Source organism: Cryptotermes secundus, unplaced genomic scaffold (assembly GCF_002891405.2).
Source record: "Cryptotermes secundus unplaced genomic scaffold, Csec_1.0 scaffold846, whole genome shotgun sequence".
Classification (NCBI taxonomy): Eukaryota; Metazoa; Arthropoda; class Insecta; order Blattodea; family Kalotermitidae; genus Cryptotermes; species Cryptotermes secundus.
Window position 1 is genome coordinate 773,335 of NW_019739228.1, and position 21,274 is coordinate 794,608.

General features: G+C 40.0%; 1 protein-coding gene across 7 annotated transcripts in view; it reads right to left on the bottom strand.

Moving 5' to 3' along the window:
- The window catches only part of LOC111871787 (2-oxoglutarate dehydrogenase, mitochondrial), a 97,434-nt gene that overhangs the window by 31,979 nt on the left and 44,181 nt on the right, over positions 1-21,274 (bottom strand). For all 7 annotated transcript variants that reach the window (XM_023865116.2, XM_023865117.2, XM_023865114.2 and 4 more), the window contains 6 exons: positions 13,648-13,903; positions 7,154-7,388; positions 4,661-4,840; positions 3,328-3,508; positions 2,922-3,049; positions 1,706-1,858 (listed from right to left, as the gene is read on the bottom strand). In XM_023865116.2, the coding sequence (XP_023720884.1) occupies positions 1,706-1,858; positions 2,922-3,049; positions 3,328-3,508; positions 4,661-4,840; positions 7,154-7,388; positions 13,648-13,903 (1,133 nt within the window). The remainder of the gene's footprint in view (positions 1-1,705; positions 1,859-2,921; positions 3,050-3,327; positions 3,509-4,660; positions 4,841-7,153; positions 7,389-13,647; positions 13,904-21,274) is intronic.

Here is a 21,274-nt window from a genome sequence, read left to right on the forward strand (position 1 = left end):
ATATGTAACGATGACTTGGCGCAGATAAAGTCGTGTCTTATTTATACTCTGTTCTACTGACAACAGGCCAGCGAAAAATCTAACAATCTACAGCAAAACCATCAATTATTATGGGCGTTATAACGTAGGTGTGCAGCTGGACGAAACATACACGTCGAACCCCCCCAGACGATTTAAATCCCTGACGAAACATACACGTCGAACCACGGCAACGGGTTAAAATAAACACACAAAATTTCTGTACTGCCTTAGCTTTTACCTTACATTTAACATGCCTATAAAATCTGAAATAAAATCATGTTTAAATTAAATTTAAAACTTCACAAAACACTTTACATAAACAGGGATCTGTAACTCTCTGGGTTGGCTTGGTCAATGCATAAAATGTCCCAATTTCTTCCTTCATTCAAAAAAATAAGCCCTTGATTTAAGCGCTTTTAATTTACATGATGTGTTTTAGAACACGTCCACTGCGTAAACAGAGGAATATTTTGAGACTACAGGAACATTTTATAGCTTACTGTAGATGTAGAGGATGTAAAACTACTTAGGTTCCTGCTGATACGGGCCTGCAACAATGTGAAGAGCTGCACCTTCTACTGACTGGCAGAGATGGGGTGAGAGTCACATAAATTTATGCATTACTTTAGAGGGCCAAGGTATCACAAAGTTTGAAAACCTTTTGTCTCGCATCTTGCTCTTATTAGCTATAAGAAACTGGTACAGTGTCTTCCGAGCAGCTCAGGTGATCAAGAAATTCCTTGCCTTTATGGTACCTGAAGGTTCATTACCATATCCTGAGCCAGTTCAGTTCAGTCTGCAATTCATATAATATTTTTATAAAATCCATTTTTTTTATATTCTTCTTCCATCTATACCTAGGTCTCCAAAGTGCTCTTCCATTCAGGTATTCTGACATAAATTCTGTATACATTTTTCATCTCCCCCATGTCCACTGACCTTGTTGCTCTTGATATGATTCCTCTAACAATAATATGGAGCACAACGACTTCTGCTCCAAACTGATGTGGCTGGTTGCCTGAGAAGAATTTATCACTTTTGGCTCCTGCAAAATATCTACTTAGGTCTTACACAGAGCTCATCTTCTACTTCTGAATTCTCCCCTCCCCTTTTAGCTCTAACTTTGTCTCCTTTGGACTTTGTCTCACCTTCAATCCATACCGCCTTAAAGTTTGAAAACAAGTGCCATATATATATATATATATAATGTCATTAGTGGGTTGTTTTACAGTGCTTTCAATGGTGCTGAATACAATGTTGAATGGTACAGTGAAAGATGAAAGATTAACTGGAAAGCACACGGAACTAAGGAATCATGGACTAACTGAACTACTACACTAACATTTGCCTGAAAGGAGTGAGGAAAAATACAGAAACCTCAGCCAGGACAGTTGATGTCATGGCTGAGTTTCAAATCAACCACATCCTGAATTTAAGTCTAAAGGATAACTGCCAGACCTTCCTGTTTGGTTTGCATGTATTTATCTTTCTAACATGGCGTTGGAAGTTAAAATATTCTGAAATTAGTTGTAGCAAACACAGCCTGAATTTAAACCTGCTGTGATTCCAGAACAACAACATTTCTGTGATATCCTATTACTGCCCTAGCCACAAAGTTCTGATGTGAAAGTTAAATGTTCTGCTCTGCTCATTGTTCACTTTTAGCATATTTCATCCTCCTCACCTTAACCTCTTCTGGTGTAACAACGCCTTCTTGGATCAGCTTTTCAGCATATTTATCCAAAACATGTGGTGTGTTCTTTATCTTACGGTACATTAGAGGCTGAGTGAACATAGGTTCATCGATTTCATTGTGGCCATTGCGTCGGTAGCACACCTATAATAATAAAAAAATAACGGATTCTGAAAATACCTTCCAACATTGAATGTTGATGTATTACAAATAGCTGTATGTGTGTAAAACCATTAAAAGTAATGTTATGTTCAAAGGGTTCTCCTTCCATGGAAAATTCCTTAATCTGGCAAGCGCGTGTCTTGTCCTTCACTTAAAATGCTGTGTTAAATTAAAAAGAAGATGACCCTCAGAATTAATAGCACTGAAATATAATATTTTTAAGCTTTGATGTATTATAAATAAACAAGTGAAGGGTAGATCCAATTAAAGCAAATAATATTTGAAGAAAATACTCAAAACAGATTTCAAATAATCAGAATGTCCAGTAAACAGATATATAATTATCCTGTAACTGCATATGGAATTTGTAAATTTCTGTGCACCTCAATAACAATTCTTTTAGGAATATAAAGGCATAACACACTTTCTAAATGTAATCATGATTTTGCATGTCTAAATCACACGACACAAAATATATTGCAACATATCCAAAACACTGTGGATCTTAATCAGATCTGTTTCATTTGATATATATTATTTTGTATGATGAATTTTTTAGGAAAATTATAAAATTCGTCTATATGTCTTGTAAAGTACGGATAATGCTGCATAGATATGAACACAAATTGAATTCCCCAGATAACTTCTACTGTAAATTCCCAGAACAAAATATATAAACCTGATCAGTAATTCTGGGGATTGCACATAAAATTGCTAACACTACATCATCACCACCCTCAACATCAGTGACGGGAGCACTTCATGGATTGGGTCACTCACCTGTTTCAGCCTCTAATATTAGTACAGCACCTTCAACCTCCTCCTTAACATGTCTTGTCTACCAGACAAGGCATATTTATAAGCTTGAAGTGGAATGTGAGTGTTCCATCCTTTGCAGATGTATTTTTCCACCTTTCTCTATATTCTGTGATTTTCTTCATGTACAAGGAACATACCTACCTCATTCTGTATGTCGTTCTAGTGCAGCCTTTAACTAAAATTATGTAAAACCATAAATTCAAGAATGTGTAATTTAAAAACTTACAATGTCAATTACAACATCCTTGTGGAAAGTAGCCCTCCATTCAGCAGCGATCTTACATACGTGCATCACAGATTCAGGATCATCAGAATTTACATGGAATATTGGAGCGTTCACTACACGGGCTACATCTGGAAGAGGAACACACTATATCTCTGCATTCCATATTTCTTAATCTCACAATACTTACAGTTATGATTCATATAATTACAATGTATCAACTAGGCTCCAGAAATAGAACACACTTGAAAAGCTGTTTGACAAAATCTACAATATTTGCCCACATGCAAAGTGAATACAGTACATAAAAACATGTATTTATTTGTAAAATTCATACATATACATGTGGAACTAATGGAACCCTCCTCTCACTGGCCAATGGTAGCACAATTTTATGCGAACCACTTACCAGTACAGTATGGTGATGATCTTGAATGTCTTGGATCAGTGGTGAATCCAATCTGGTTGTTAACAACAATATGAACAGTTCCATGTGTTGTGTAGTCAGGGAGATCAGACAGATGGAAAGTTTCATACACAATTCCTTGCCCACAAAATGCTGCATCACCATGAAGGAGCAGAGACATGACCTAAAACAATTCAACACTGTTTGCTGAAGTGCTCCTTATTACTGTGGTCCACTTATTCCAAAGGGTTAGTATAAGGAGTCAACATGTAATTCAGAGATATTGATTTGCTACTGAACAATAATTAATTTAGTGCTAGTATTTCCCAAATCACCATGATCTGGACTTATAACTTCTATTGTTCAAATGTCTGATTATGTAACTGAATTATGTAGTAGCCTAGCAGGTTCCAACACTGTCAGCTTCAAGGGCTAGTAAATCAGTAGTGGACTTTCCTAGGACCACTACTGTCATACTTTATGTAGTATAAATAACTGACTCCATACTATTACTAGCATATCTACATGTGTTTATTTACTACAAATAAATTAATCCTTTATGAGGTATTAAAACTGAAAATACTGCAGTGTGTAGAGCTGTTTCTAGGCAACGGCTCAGTAAACATGTTCCCGTGGCAATGAATCAACACACAACTGAGGAACTGCTGGAAGTGGTGTCTTCTGTGGTCCATGCTGTGACCGTTGCTATGCAACAGTGCAGTAAACATGCATGTACGAAAGAAGAGCTGTTCTCTATGTGGTCCGTGCCAAAGGGTTATCAATGTTACAAGTTTAGAGCTTAGTTCAGTTACATGATGTGTGCCAGATGATAAGGATGTAAGCAGACAATGTTAAAATCCATAACCAGGAAACATCTATTGAAGACACTGTAGGCTGGAGAAGACTTATCGTGTAGTGATTCATAAAGTGTGAAAAACAGCAACAGTGCTATAGATATTTGTAGTTATGACCTGTAAGTGGTCAATTAATCCATTTATCCAAAACCCCATCTCTAATCACTCCATACTATGTGACAATACATTAATTACCCCATGAAAAGACACAAATACAAAATAACAATTTTAGATAACAAAAGTAAAACTAAAAAATGTAGTTACAGCTGAAGTTCCATCAAATTAAAAATCTTCAGCGCTACTGTTATTGCTGCTGCTACTGCTTTTGCTACCACCGCCACCCTATACTGATGCAGTGTGCGGTACAATGGTGGGCTTTTGTAAACCAGGCAACAAATCTTCAGGTTCAATCAAAGCACAGTTATAATTTTTAAGTATGCTACATTCATAACTTTAATCGTGTGAAAGCTGTGACGACTCACCTTCTTGCCTTCACCATCTCCTCGGTAGAACTGTTCTGCTCGTGTCTTGCCCTGAACAACTGGATCCACTGCTTCAAGATGCGAGGGGTTGGCAACTACAGCCAGTCTAATGTTCTTATTGGTTACACGATTCAAGCGTTCAATGTATGTCCCCAAATGGTATTTCACGTCACCTGAACCCTGTAAAACCACAAAATGACAATATTTTATCAGATGATAATTTAAATTACCTTAAACACTGCATTTCTGGGTATCAAGCATTGAAGGGGATATTTAAGTTCTACTATACTAGACTTAGTATAGGATGAATGAGTGCATACCTTTTCCGTTTCTAACGACACACTTTGGAATACAAACGGGGGGAGAGAAGGAAGAATAAAGGATGGAAGGAAGGAAATAAAGAAAAGATGGATCCTCAAACACACATCATTTAGATACATTACTTTTACAGTAATTCTGAAGAAATGCTATATAACTGAGGTACTAACAGCATCATTAAATAAACAATGAACTGAACAACAATTGTTACTGACTGGGGACATGACACAGCACGTCTTATTGATTCCCTGCAGTGAATGAAGATGGTGGTTCAGTCAAGGTACGTACGAATACTAGTGGAATAAAGCAAAATTATGCAATATGTTTGTTATTAAACAACAGAACAAACTCCATCTTCCATGCTTGTGCTAACCTCCCAACTTATATCATGACCTTTTCCAGTCTGAACAATTCCATCCAGTTGTGCCTCAGCAATTTCAAATTAAACAGGAGTAGGTAGGTGTATGTCAATGAGAATTATTTTACAAGTATCTCTTTATTTCTTTGTTCTGCATACTTCACTGCCTTAAATGGTCATATTCAGAAGTTATTTTTCCTTGTCTTTCAATAAATATTCCTCATACTGGAAGATGCTTCATATAAATTTTGTAGAGCATAGTGTATCTACATTTTATGCCTTGTATTGATTTTCTGTAGGATGATCTATTAAAGAACGTTCCAATTTCAGCTTCATGTAAAGATGGGGGTTACATCTGACTAACTTCATGCAGCTCAGCCCTCCTTAAGAAGCTGCCAGTCATACAGTACATCTGACCAACACAAACCAAAATTAAATTTGCCCCACAAATTTTAATGTAAACCCCCTGAATATATCACAATACATTCAGTGGTTCTGGAGCTGAAATATATGGACAGACATGGCAACTCCATCATGTAATCATTTTAGGCACCTTGTAAAAAGAATGCATAAATAGAACTTAAACCAGCTTTTGGCATTTTAGGAGGAATTGCCAAGAAGGCTGCCAGGGTTTGAAAAACAGAAACCATTTATGGTGGATAACAGGACTACCTGCAGGTCACTGCCACCTGAAAGGACACATCTTCAAAATGGGACTGAAGAACAGTTCCATTTGTGACAGGTGTCTAGTAACAGATGAATCAGCCACACATATCTTATGGGTGACTGTGAGGCTGTAGTTTAGTTAAGATTTCATCATCTAATGGAGTCAGGTGATTATAAACTTGCCCCGAAAAAGGTGAATCAGCCACACACATTCTATGTGACTGTGAGGCAGTAGTTTACTCACGATTTCGTTACGTGGGCCATTAATTTATGCAGCTACGTGACTACCAAGACACCCCTGTAATTAAAACACTGCACTTGATTCGTAAAGCAGGATTGTTGAGGGGTTGAAATAAAGGGGGATGCATAATAAATCACTGAAGGTCATGGTGCAAGGGCCAGTTTAGACCCACCTCTTATGTATGCATGCATTCACTCATTCATTCATGCACTGAACAATGCATAAAAATGAGGAAAACCTTGTTCAACAGAATGCCTTTCTTAGATTGGAGACAAAAGAACAAGACAAGTTTAACCTACAAATACACATGGTTTGCAGGAAATTTATAACATGATTTTACTGTATTTTTAAAACAGACTGCCAAATATTCCTAAGAGTAACGCCAATGAGTAAGTTATGCTACACATAAGCACACTAATTTACTGATGACTTGTGTGCAGCAATGAAATCAGCATCTCATTTCTAATCCACAAATACACCAACTCCTCATTTAACAAACATTCAATAAACAAATTTTACATTACCATATTTTAAAAAATAATATACCCTTTCAATATGTGTAACAAATTATTCTCCATATGATGAAAACACACCAAGCCATAAGACTCCAGTGCTACCTGCTTCCTCTTCAGACAGATGCCAGGTGTTATTTATTACACACCACACTCACAGCATTGGATATTTCCAAGAGATGCATCTCAAATACATGCGGCCCTTCACATGGTTTCCAACTGCCAGTCACACCATAATAAACAAACACTTCCAAAGACTTTTTCACTTAAGGACTTTTAAGAAATACATCCCTTTCCTAAAATGAGTTGGTACATATAAATATCTGAAGTGAATTCATCGATTTTCTCAAAAGGAAGACCATGAACAGGATACAGGGCAATAAAAATCCAGCACTCACATCATCAGCAGCTTCCAAGGCAGCAAACTGTGTGAAGATCTGCTCCAGAGGTTTACGGCATACGTTGGCCAACACATTGAGACGGCCACGATGAGGCATACCCATCACAATAGACTCCACCCCAAGTTCTGTTGACTTGTCAATCACTTGTTTCATGGCCGGGATCAGGATCTCACATCCTTCAAGGCCAAACCTCTTCTCACTAGACCACTTCCGGGCAAGAAAGCTTTCAAACCTGAACATGTACAAATATATTTCACATACAATTTTAAGGAGTTAGATACAAAATCTTCTATGCTAACAAAGGTGAAATTTTGTACACTGATGTCCTTTCCCATACGTGATGTCTGTCTCAAAGTTCAATGGAAACCTACCAGAGGACAAATGCTGGAGATCTTTTTGTTCTAGATACAGAGTTACTATAATCAGTGACACATGAAACCCACAGTGTCCCTGAAAGTTTAACGACTTTGCGTAGAATTACACAGTTCAGTCAGCTACAAGCTGCTGCACTTAAGTGTCCTACTGCTATCAGTTTCCTATAGGTTCTATCTGAGACTGGATGACACAATACGAGGGTATGTACACCTTGGACACATTCCTATTTAATCTTGTGTTTCAGTATTCATTTCCTGGTAGATTTCTATCAGCTCCGACCTCCAGTAAGTCTTCAGGTGAGCCATTAACTCTGGTAAGTGCCTGCTGGCAGGTTTCTACTTAACCTCCTTCAATTCATCTCAGGAAACACACACTCACACATATATTTATCACTTAGCAGTAACAATATGAACCAACAGTGATACAACCAAGATTAAACTTTCAATGGAACTCAACAACATTCATGAGCTGTGAAACTTTTGACTTTCGTGGTTTAGCAACACTGTATGCTAAAGCTGCTTGAATGTTTCAGCACAGACTGTAGCTGTCATCTTCAGAGTGACTGAGGCAGAAAAGGAAGTGGAGCAATACACAAATAGGGTTCAATGTGAGAAATGAATTCACTGGTGACTGCAATGTATACCAAAATGTTGGAACACCTTCAATATATTGTGACATGTTGCGCAACGGAGAACCCCTCCCTACCCAGCAGCAACGTGGCAACTCAGGCCACAGTGACGTGGCGGATGAGTCAGTGCACCCCTCCCCCCCTCCGCATGGTAACGCAACGCGCGGTGACGTAAGACGGCATGAGGTAACAGCGTTGGTACGTAACAGGCACACACAGCCACTATATATGAGAGCTGCGCTGCCTGCGAGTAGTAGTTGTAATGTGACCATCGCCGAGTTCAGTTCCGAGCAAGCCTACGAGCGAGTGTGTTATCAACAGTTCCCAGTTCGCAAGTTACGAGTTACAGACGCGTGTCCGAGAATCAGTGATAGTTCGTGATAACCGAGTGTATTTGGAGTGTGTAATTCAGGGAGACTTGTATAGCTCCCGCTACACTGCTGTCAGAAGTGGGATTTGGACTTACACACGTGACCGACGAGATTCGAACTCAAGACACGTGACATTGGTGTCAGAATTGTTTTACGAACTTGAACACGCCTCGACAAATAATTGAATTATTGTGCATCGAGTATTTCACTGCTACAAAATGGAGATGCAGCGAATAATCGAAATGCTGGCGAAGGCAGAGGCCGGTAGAAAAATCGAGAAGGAAGAAATGCTGAAGGAGATGAGGGCAAACCAAGTAAGAGCAGATGCCGACCGAGTGCGGATGGAAGACAGAATGGAAGCCAACCGAAAAAAAAACAGAGAAGATTTCCTGACAAAATTAGACGTCAACCAAAAACAAATCAACGTCATGCTGACAAAATTAGACGCCGACTTCAATGCCTGGCAGGAAGAGACGACAGCCTGCAAGGATGTAACGGAGAAAAATCCAAGAGGAAAAGCGGTTGTAGTTAACCGACAGTCGATTCCTAACGAAGACAATGAGACGTTGGCCTGCCAAGCAAGAACGGCACAAAAAGAAGAGGTCCCCGAAATAATACCGGTCGGAGAGACGATGGCCTGCCAAGAGATGGAGACACGTCTAGAAGAAGAAGAGCCAGCCTCAGTGGACATGACACCTGAAGCGGCAGAACTACGAGAGGTACCTGTACAAGACGCCGAAGTAATGCCGGTCAGAGAACCGAAGAAGAAAAGGCGCAGGGACCGACATCAGCGACGAAATAAGAAGAATCCGACACGGGAAAATTGCGGATCCCAGAATGAATTGGCCGTCGTCAGCAGGAAGGTGTCCCGCCATGCAAGAGTGTCATGGCGCCGGGGAAACATCTTCAGGAAATTTTGGACCCGATGAGATCATGCGTCCCGGATAAAGTTGGCTGCCATCTGCAGGAAGATATCCCGTCGCGCGACAGTGGCACGACGTTGGAGAAACGATTTCAAGAAGGAAACTCCCCAGGGAACCTTCGGATGCCGGAGAAAGGACTTGGCGCCACGGTTCCGTGCCAGCAAGTGGCTGGAGGACCAGGAGGAACGACGTCAGCAAGTGCAAACAACGCATCAAGGGCTGTTACGTCAACATAAGGAACTTCTCATGGAAGACATAAACTTGGACTGGACCTTATGGAGGGGACGACCCCCTCCAAAACGGAAAAAGAGACTTCAAGCAGAGGAGGAACCGGTAATGTAGATGAACCGGCCTCCCCAGAGAGAGTGAATGTGCCGTGGGAGAAAGCGATGGATGAATGGGATACAACTGGATCTTCTGGCGAGCTGAAAGGAAACCGCTCGAGGCGAGTTGGTCTTAAGAAGGGAGCGGTTGTAACGGCCAGAGAACAGATGCTGCAAGAACAGCCTCCGAAGCAAAGGAACGGGGTTGCACCGTTAGGCTATTCGGGATGAACACCCTTAAGGAGGGAGCAGTGTGACATGTTGCGCAACGGAGAACCCCTCCCTACCCAGCAGCAACGTGGCAACTCAGGCCACAGTGACGTGGCGGATGAGTCAGCGCACCCCTCCCCCCCTCCGCACGGTAACGTAACGCGCAACGCGCGGTGATGTAAGACAGTGTGAGGTAACAGCGTTGGTACGTAACAGGCACACACAGCCACTATATAAGAGAGCTGCGCTGCCTGCAAGGAGTTGTTGTAATGTGGCCATCGCCGAATTCAGTTCCGAGTTAGTTCCGAGCAAGCCTACGAGCAAGTGTGTTATCAACAGTCCTCAAGTCAGCAGACTACAGTTGGAGTATAGCAGCCGTCGCGGAAAGAAGAACCGGACGTGAGTGTAATTGTGTAATTGGGAGTGTGTGATACAGTGATACATAGCTCCCCTACTGTAAACGTGTAGACTACTGAAGACAGAGCGAACTGATTTGCGAATAGGGTTATAAATCGTGAAACCCCACAACAGTGTCAACAGATTATTGTGATTAGGGTTATAAAGTGTGAAACCCCGCAACTGTGTGATAATTAATTGTAGCCGTTACTTGTAGGTTGTTGAATAAACCAGTTAACAATCCGAACGGCGTCTTCAGTAACGAAACACGCTACACTGGTGTCAGAAGTGGGATTTGGACTTACACACGTGACCGACGAGATTCGAACTCAAGACACGTGACATTGGTGTCAGAATTGTTTTACGAACTTGAACACGCCTCGACAAATAATTGAATTATTGTGCATCGAGTATTTCACTGCTACAAAATGGAGATGCAGCGAATAATCGAAATGCTGGCGAAGGCAGAGGCCGGTAGAAAAATCGAGAAGGAAGAAATGCTGAAGGAGATGAGGGCAAACCAAGTAAGAGCAGATGCCGACCGAGTGCGGATGGAAGACAGAATGGAAGCCAACCGAAAAAAAAGACAGAGAAGATTTCCTGACAAAATTAGACATCAACCAAAAACAACTCGACGTCATGCTGACAATCTCGTAGATGGTCTTCTTACAAATTCTCCCTTCTTGGTGCGATCGCTGTCCTGAGCTACACCCTCCGATGACGCCCTTGGTTTTCACCTTTTCCGTCTGGAACTAACTCGGAATTGAACTCGGCGATGGCCACATTACAACAACTCCTCGCAGGCAGCGCAGCTCTCTTATATAGTGGCTGTGTGTGCCTGTTACGTACCAACGCTGTTACCTCACGCCGTCTTATGTCACCACGCGTTGCGCGTTACGTTACCGTGCGGAAGGGGGGCGAGGGGAGCGCTGACTCATCCGCCACATCACTGTGGCCTGAGTTGCCACGTTGCTGCTGGGTAGGGAGGGGTTCTCCGTTGCGCAACATGTCACAATATAATGAAGATAAACTCAGAAAGCTAATGTTACACATTAAACACAAAGAATGAAAGCCTTAGGCTTATTGCTAATACAGTGTTTAGAATGATGTTACTGCACAATCATCCTATCTGAGCTTGGCCAAATACTGGTGAAACAGGCAAAATCCATTTTTAAACCAATATCATGTTAATTGAAGAAACATATGGTCAGTCCAAACCACCATCAGAATAAATATCATCTCACTTCAACCTAGCAACAGAGGAACGATTCTAGCATCTTGAAGTGACCAAGTTCACACAAAGCATATCAAGAACTGCTGATACATATATCAAAATAAGCACTGCAATAATGGAATATTAAATGACATTATTACCTGCCAACAAAATATCTATTCCGATATACATTAGAGTTATTTTGGGGTTTAAAATATCACTTCCCATACGAATGTGGAAAGAGGTATGTAGGACAGCCAGGCAGACCACCGCAAATATATCAGAACACCCCTAGGATGAGGAGCACAGAATGCAATGAAACAAAATGAAAATAATACACAAAGAAGAAGACAGTATCATCAGAAAAATAAATGGGTCAGTTTTCATCAAAATAGGAGAATGCATGATCAGCCAACCATGTGCAGACTTCAGTATCTTGCAAGACAGGAAGTAGTTTTTTGATTAGCAACTATCCATGTTCTCAGCTCATGCACAGATGCCGCTTATTATCTGATTACTGTTCATATTTCTATCTTCTGCAGATGACATCTCATGGTATCGAAATATACATGTCACTTATAACTTCCTTCACGGCCAAGCAATCAAGACTAGCTACATCTAACAGGCACAACTGAGTAGGATCTCTCACCCCACTTACACCTGATGATGGAAGAAGATTGAACTTCTGAAATGTTATGTATTCATTATGTAAATACACTATACTTATGTAATCCATGGTTTTAGTTTCTCATCAGTAGACTTCACTTGCGGGCACATCAAGTAATCTGGCAGGCTGCATACAGCCACAATACTTTAAATGGGGCACGCGGTAGCGTAGTTGGTTGAGGGGCTATGCTACAAGCCGGAAGGTCATGGGTTCAAGTCCCAATGAGGTCATTGGATTTTTTTCTCTTGACCTAATCCTTCCAGCCACACTAGGCCCTGGGGTTTACTCAGCCTCTAACACAAATGAGTACCACAAATTAATTAAATAATTTTCCTGGGGAGTAAAGTGCAGCTGGCATGTAAGTTTGACAACCTTACCGCCATCTTTGAGCCAATTGTCTAGATAATGTGGGACCCTCAACGTCTCATAACCCTATGGGCCTTCACGGCCTGGTACAGGGATAGCTTTATTTACTTTTTTTTTTTTACTTTATCACTACTTTAAATGAAGAATTATAAACATTTTAATAATAAAATATTTAAAAGAAAATATGTGGATCCACCATTTTAAGGGGGGGGGGAGGGATTGAAACACATTTAATTCAACATTATCTCTTTATAGTTCAGATGTTTACATATCACAAAAGGGTCTGAAGATGTTTTCATAAAAACACATCACCATGTAATTCTGTCTATATGGTTGATGCAGTATCAATAGGATGTTCATCTACAATAAAAATTTTGGCAAGAACTTATGACACCTATATTCCTTCACTGCTTCAACCCATATGGTGAGGCTTGCAGGAACTATTAATAATTGTATAATTTAGATATTCACTCCTGTATATAACTTCTGCTAGTAAAAATTAAATTTGTCACATACTATTACCAAGTTTCACATACCATATTTACATTCATGTTCTGTACAAAATTTGCAAGCATGTTTATAATCTGTATCCAAAGAGAACACTAGCTTCAGTAATTCGTAAGTTATCACCATCAGAGTGAAATATATATTTCATGTAGTCACAATATTCTACACTCCAGAAAAATTCACCTTAATCCATGTTGCACATAGTCTGAACAGGTATTAGCAGACAACAATTCAGGACACTACAATGCACATTACTTCCGCCCGAGAAGTTGACTGAGCTGCCAAGTTGATATTCAGGAAGTAGGAAATAAAGCATAAATGTTTGGTACCCTCAACTGGTATGATATTTACACCAATTTTCAAGAATATCTCAGAACTGGTTAAAAAATATTAGGGGAAGCATACACTCAGATAGGAGGACACACACCATATTACAGTATACACATTCCTTATCATTTCTTAAAAAAAGAAGAAAGCAGTCTAAAAATTGTATTTTTCTGCTCTCTGCTCACCCTGTGGCTCTTGTAAGACGTGCAAGAATCAGCCGCTTCTCATCATGATCCATCTCCATGATGCCAGGGCTTTCAAGCTTCTGTCTGATCCAGTTGCACTGTTCAAGTGAGTTGATAAACATGAACTCACATCCAATGTGGCGACAGTATGCTGTCTCAAGTCGCCGTAAGATCTCACGTAATGACAGAGCTTTTTCTTTACCACCAATAAACGTTGTAGATGGGAGCTTGAACACCCTGTCCATATCAGCCTCATCTGCATCAGAAATTTATACCAATCAGTTCTGAGCTAATGAATAATCACAAGTAGCTGTAACCTTCAAATCAGAATTCAAAATTTCGAGAGACATTAATTTTGAACAAAAACTGTCAAATAGGAATATGATTTTTCCCAATAACTTGCCACATCTATGTGCAAACTGGGAATTAGACATATGTAACATTCAAATCCTAGACATCTCCCCCCAGAATATGAAACTGCAAGAAAGAAAAACAGGCTTTCTACTTTTCAACATACTAGCAAAGAACATAGCTGCTCCATGCTTTTTCCTATCAGGTATCATACAAACCTCAACTGTTAATAGCAAGTTTACATAAATTTAAAATACTCAAGAATTACTTGTAGGCCAGAAAATAAAAAAGATGATAAAAGCGTCCATGGTGATACACAGTACATCTCTGAATTTGGATTTGGAAACCTGCATACAACCATAATGCAGACATGAACAATATTCATAGACCCAATGACTACTGACAAATCACCACAAATGTGCACTGATTACCTGCAAGTGGCAGACACATGACATATACAATTAAGCAGTTCCCACAGAAAAGAGCGTATTTCATGTTAGGCAGTGTTAATAAAAATGCACAGTACATTCTTCTTATCCAATTCCAAGGATCATGAAAGATGTTTCAGAATATTTGGAAACAACATAAGTTATTGTGTAAAATCAAATTGTATACAATGAATAACTTAAGCATTAGTAGATAATATGAAGAAAAATGATATATTAAGTTACCTTCAGATATTCAACAGAAGAAGAACAATTACCAATATATGAAACCACCATATTACACCCCGAGCATGAATGGTGTATCACTACACTAGTGTAGTGTATCACTAGTAAAGCAAAGAGAAATAATTTGCTGTCAAAAAAGCACACCAACATGCAGATGTACACACATGCATATCTTTTCAGACAAGTATTTATGTAAGTGCCACAAAGACAATATTATCATCAGTTTCTCTAATCTGAATATCCAAGTTTACAGACATAAGCAATTAAAAAATGTAATTAGTTTTTCATAGAACTGAATACACTGCACAGTGACTTTCAACTTGTCATGTTATTCATTGTTTTAGTTGGTCTGTATTACATAATCAATTTTGAAAGACTGTCTCTGCACTGCATCAGTGTGGCAAGTATATTTCTTAGTAGTGTTCAAATTCTTGGTCAAACACTGTTTTGGTCTTTAATTACTATAAAACATCTTAGTCTCTTATTTAGCACATAGTACACGGCTTACTGTTTTTCCAGTAACAATGACATGAGAACAAAGCAGCGTGTTATTCTGAGAAAACATGTCTAGCAGTTAAAAAATGACACTACCTATTTGCCACTGGATTTTAAACTTAATTTAACTAAATGTGACTCAACTACTCTGAGTCTCAATCACACGAGTGCAGAAGCCTCAAACCTAATTCTCACGCATAGTCTATAGCACAGTTATCCGTGCAGTTGGTACTTAACAGAATCAATCATATATTTGGTTCAATTATAAATTATTAAATTATTTTTGTCTATAACATTCACATATTCTTATGGCTTCTGTGATATATACAGTAAAACTTGGTTATAGCAACATCGGTTTCTGTGACACCTTGTCTATTGCGTCAAATATTCAATGGTACGAACTAATTCCTCATAAAGCAACTGTTTTTATACCTTGCTTAGTACGACATGCACAAATGCATCAACCTCGTATGTAACGTCATTTTCATTCCTGAATTTATCTGATATGGNTTACGTTAGTCTGTACTTAACTACGTATTTCACTAAAAAATGCAACATTTTAACTCGGTTTTTGGTAGATTTTTACATGACTAACATAAGGCTACTGTGGAAGTGCCCATTTCGGTTACAACGACATTCGTTTATAACGACACTATTTTTAGGTCCCTTTGATGACGTTATAACCAAGTTCTACTGTATATTTTGCAAGTTTTCTAAATTTACTTTGCCATGTTATTCAGTCATCAACCAGTGTGTTAAGAACATCTCACCGAGACGGATGTTGGCAAAGTTATTTTTAAGAGAAATAAAAAGTAATAATTTGAGTCTGATTTGATGGTCACTGGTAATAACGAAGGATATCAGGATCCTTTCAGTTGACAGATCCTCTGTGTTACTTTATGATGGCATCAGTATCTATAGCATTGAATGGTATGATGACTGATGAACTGGAAAGGATTTAGAAAGAAGCCATAATGTCATAATTGAGGTGTTGTCATGGAATTTGCTTCGGGGGATGAGGAGAATCACGAGAACCTAGTCAAGATAGCTGGTGTCCTGGCCAAGCACCTCCTGAATACAAGTCTACAGCATCAGTGCTGCACCAACCCATGCAGCCATATCATGAAGGATATAAATAAGAACCACAGCGCTTCAGTTGGCAGCAATTTTTAGTCATTGAAAGGCAAAACCTGTATATTCTTATCCAGGAATTATGAAATATTCAAAGTAGCATAGTAACCCTCAACTCAGAATATATTCACAAGCACCGCCAGCCAGAGTAAATTTGTAACACATTGCTCAATTGACTCAACCTTGATCTATTTATTATTATTATTGGAGGGGGTGGGTTTCCCCATGCACCGTGACCAGTTGTTGATCTATTGTACGTCCCCCTTTGATATTCTACCAGTCTCCATACCCTACCGGTACTGGTGCGTGCTATCAGACCCGTTGGGCCAATGAGGTTGGCCCTCAGTACCTTGATACTTCCCCCATCTACCAGAGGCATTGAAAACTACTTGGGCAGGAAATTGTTGCCTAATTTAGCTCAGAGGTCTCCTAGAGACACGAGGTTCTTTTACGTGCTGTAAATCTATGACACGGGACATACGGCTTAAAGTCCCTCCCGGAGGACTTGTTCCCTGAATTTTTCCGCCCTTAAAAATTCCATGACCTCCGCCGGGTTTGAACCCGCGTACCTTGAGTCATGAGGTGGGAACGTTACTCGATCTACAGGGTGTGTCCCAAAAGTCATGAAAGTCCCCAGCGGTAACGTAACGCTCGCGTAATAGGCGAGTTCCCGCCCCGCCACTCCCCTCCGCGGTGACGTCACCGAGGGATATCGCGGTCGCTAGGCAACGCGAATCAACAGCGGCGACGTTACGATAGTAACAGCGGTGACCCCCGCTAGCGTTACATAGCAACACAGCGACATAGCAACAAGGGTGCCTATTACGTGGCCGTATTGTCCGATCGAGGCTACATAGGGAGCAGCGAAGGCTATTCACAGTTCAGTTGAAACATAGCAGCCTGCGAGTGAGCGATAACTAAGAAGTCAGCGAGCGGAAGACGTATTGTGTGCTTTCAAGACATAGTGAGTGCTGTAGTACAGTTGTACTTGGAGTGTGTATTTCAGGGAGACTTGTATAGCTCCCACGTTATTAGTACGTGAAGACAAGTGAAGATCGTGTTAAGAGACTTTGTTGTAGGGTTTGTAAAGTGTGGAAACCCGTAATATTGTGATCATTAATTATAGCCGTTATTTGTAGATTGTTAAATAAACCAATTAACCATCTCTACGGCGTCTTCAGTAACGAAACACGTTACAATATATATTTTAAATTTATTGATGATATCGGTACAAAGTGTTAATATTCTTCAAAGTACTGTCCATGGGCATCTACACATTTTTTCCACCGACTCTCCCATGCCCGGTACGCCCCCTCAAAGGCCTCGACGGGAACCTCATTTAAAGCTGTTGTCACGGCTGCTTGGATAGCCTGAATGCTTTCAAAAAGGCGTCCTTTGTGTGCAGTCTTGATCTTTGGGAACAAAAAGAAGTCGGCCGGATCTAGCTCGGGGCTGTAGGGTGGATGCAGCATCGTTGCCACGAGGTGCTTCGCCAGGAACTCATGGACGAGCAGAGACGGGTGGCTGGGTGCATTGTCATGATGCAGCCGCCAGTTAGCGGCGATGTCTTTTCTCACGCAGATGACCCTTTTCCTTAATCTTTCTAGAACATCCACGTAGTAGGGAGCGTTGATGGTCTGTCCTTGGGGTCAGTATTCAACAAATCACGCACATGAGTCACGCACTGTGAAGTTAAAGGCCTCCTCCCCCTAACCCAACCGGTTCCAGTGCGCTCCAACAAGTAGGAGTGCGGGAAAGAAATATATTTCATGACTTTTGGGACATACCTTGTATTTAAGTTCAAACTGAAGAAAAATAAAGTGTGAATTTCCACTGCTTCTGTTCAGTTCATTGCATCAACTGCCTCACTCCTCTAAATAATTCAAATGCCTGGTCCAGTCAATGGCCAATGAAACCTCAACAATCTACTGACAAGAGCACAGGGACATGAAGTACCATGCTTAGAAGTATTTGTGAGGCAATCATACTGTATACTTTGTATTACCCACTTACTAACTACAACACAAAAAACATCTTTCATGAAGTTAAAAAACTTAATGTACCCACTCAGCATGATACTTAAAGCATTCCTTTGAGTCATACACATTAGGAAATAAAGAAGCCATTTCATGAATACCCTATAACTCATTTAATGTGGCCTTTATAGAAACATCTCATTACAGTCAGACTGTACTTAAGTTCCTTTAACTATGCAAAGCCAGTGGCAAAATTCTGAAGCCCAAAACACCCATATTACACAGATTTTCATGCCATATACACTTACACTATGGTAGATACGTATAAAATGCCTTATGGCTTACATAAGTAAATGAACTTACATTCTGGTAATGGATAATAAATTATTCCATCTGAATTTAAAAGCTACCCATGCCTAAGCAGCATGGCAAGCAGAGGGCATAGAGGTAAATGCTCCATGCCCTATACACCCCAACACTAGATCAATGTGAGTTGATCAGCTTCACAGTCTCATCATTTTACCTTATGCAAAAATTCCTAGAACTCAATGAATGCAAGCTTATGCAGATCTCACAGCCAGACTGGATAAGGTGGCAAAATGAAAAACATGCCATCCCTTCCAGGAATTACACTGTCTATGCAGTAAAATGTCACTTTGTTGGCTGAAGTATACAAGTTCACTCCTTGTTCACATGATCCTCAAACTGAATTTAGTTTGCAGTTACTCAGAAAGTAACTGTTACCATATTTATGGCTTTGTTAAGTTGTATGGTCCTCCTGCATCATCACAAAGCTGGAGGGATGTGCCATACATTAAAATATAAAATATTACAGATATGATCTGAACCTCAGTTATATGACTGGACTTCAAATGTAATGAGATTAAAAACTGAACAAGCAAGAGCAGAAAGATATTCTCCAATGGGGTAACAAACATTTTTCAAATCTCCTCCTTGCTATTTCACAGCTGTCTGATTTCTATGTTCATTTACTGCAGGTAAAAATCTACTGCAACATGGGTAATAACATTTGATGAATCAGACTACAAGGTCAGAAACTGTCCTTATATTTTGTTAAATATCCAAACGTTTATAAAATAACTGATATGTGTCATGTACCAATTTCCAGCAAATAAAATGTTTTCAAAGAGAATTGAGTTCAAGAAGTTATATTTGACTGGCTTAACCAAAATTAAATTCATCGAACAACTGTGAACGAAAACCATTTTTCTTCTACTAAATTCATTCAGTAGTTTCAGAGATAAAACATGCAGGCAGATGGTCAAACCACGTCCTTCCCATTTTCAAATTTATACTCTTTGTGCAAAGAACATATACCACAAAATGACACATGTACCTATGGCATTTCAACAGTTTTCAATATAACAACACAATGCTGAAAATGCAGTAACATTATGCAACTTGCAGCATTCCTAACATTCTCTATATGACCTGAAGATACACAACTACAGACCTGCTATCAAACATGTGCTGCTTTATATCACAATTCAGCTTGAATATTACACTGGTCTATTCATCCATTCTGAATTCTTGAATGCAACCTATAACTTCTGTGTTGGTAGTTTACTTCTCTGAACTACTCATCAGAAAAATAAAGGAAGAAATGGTAACAATTTAGGTCAGGAAAACTATTCTTTGGTAGATAGATTCCTCCATTCCAAGTACCTACTTCTAAATACACACAAAACTATAATTTTGCCTGTGGTTTTGTACGCGTGTGAAACTTGGTCTCTGACATTATGGGAGAAACATAGACTGAGGGTGTTTGAGAAGCTTCATAACTTGCACTCTTCACCAAACATAGTTAGAATGTTCAAGTCAAGGAGGATGGGATGGACAGGGCATGTAGCATGAATGGGGTGAAGACGAATGCATACAGGATATTGGTGGGAAAGCCAGAAGGAAAGAGACCACTAGGAAGACCAAGATATAGGTGGGTGGACAATATTGAAATGGATCTTAGAGAGATAGGATGGGGTGGTATGGATTGGCTTGGGGTAGGGGACCAGTGGAGAGCTCTTGTGAAAACAGTTGGGTTCCATAAATGCTGGGAAGTTCTTGAGTAGCTGCAACAATCGGTGGTTTCTCAAAAAGGGCTCAGCTCCATGATGTTAGTTAGCTCTAAATACATTCACTGTTCCATATCACTTTCCCACTGTACACTGCTAACCTAAAGGATCGGGGATTTGATTTCAGGGTAAAAATCCCAGAAATTACCTTTTCCATGACTAAGGCAATTTATTTTTTTTAGTTATCTCCTAGGTTCACCTAAGCTTTGTCCTTTTCCTTTTACCAGCTGGCATGCAGAAAGCCTTTATTCAAGCTTCACTGGCATGGCCACCTAGGATCACTGGGGCTACTGAACTCTCCAACTGCAAGATGGCGAACCATGGGGGGGGGAGGGGGGGGTGCAGAAAAAATTAAATCCATGTCCTTGACAAGCAGCTGGCCACTCAGCTGGATAAGAAATTCCCTGCCTTTTATAGAAGCTATACAAAAATGGCCCTCCACTGGACCCTATCCTGAACCACATCGGTCCACACTGTCATACCCAAATTCTTTAATGGAAACAGAATAAGGATACGCTTTTAATCATCTGTACTTTTTGTTCCTCAATTATCATCATGAGGCTGAGTGGACCCCATTCCAGACCCACTACTTCTCAGAGAAAATCTGATAGCGGCGGGAATCAAACCCGGACCTCTGGATCTGTAGCCAGGAATGCTGACCNCTAAATACATTCACTGTTCCATATCACTTTCCCACTGTACACTGCTAACCTAAAGGATCGGGGATTTGATTTCAGGGTAAAAATCCCAGAAATTACCTTTTCCATGACTAAGGCAATTTATTTTTTTTAGTTATCTCCTAGGTTCACCTAAGCTTTGTCCTTTTCCTTTTACCAGCTGGCATGCAGAAAGCCTTTATTCAAGCTTCACTGGCATGGCCACCTAGGATCACTGGGGCTACTGAACTCTCCAA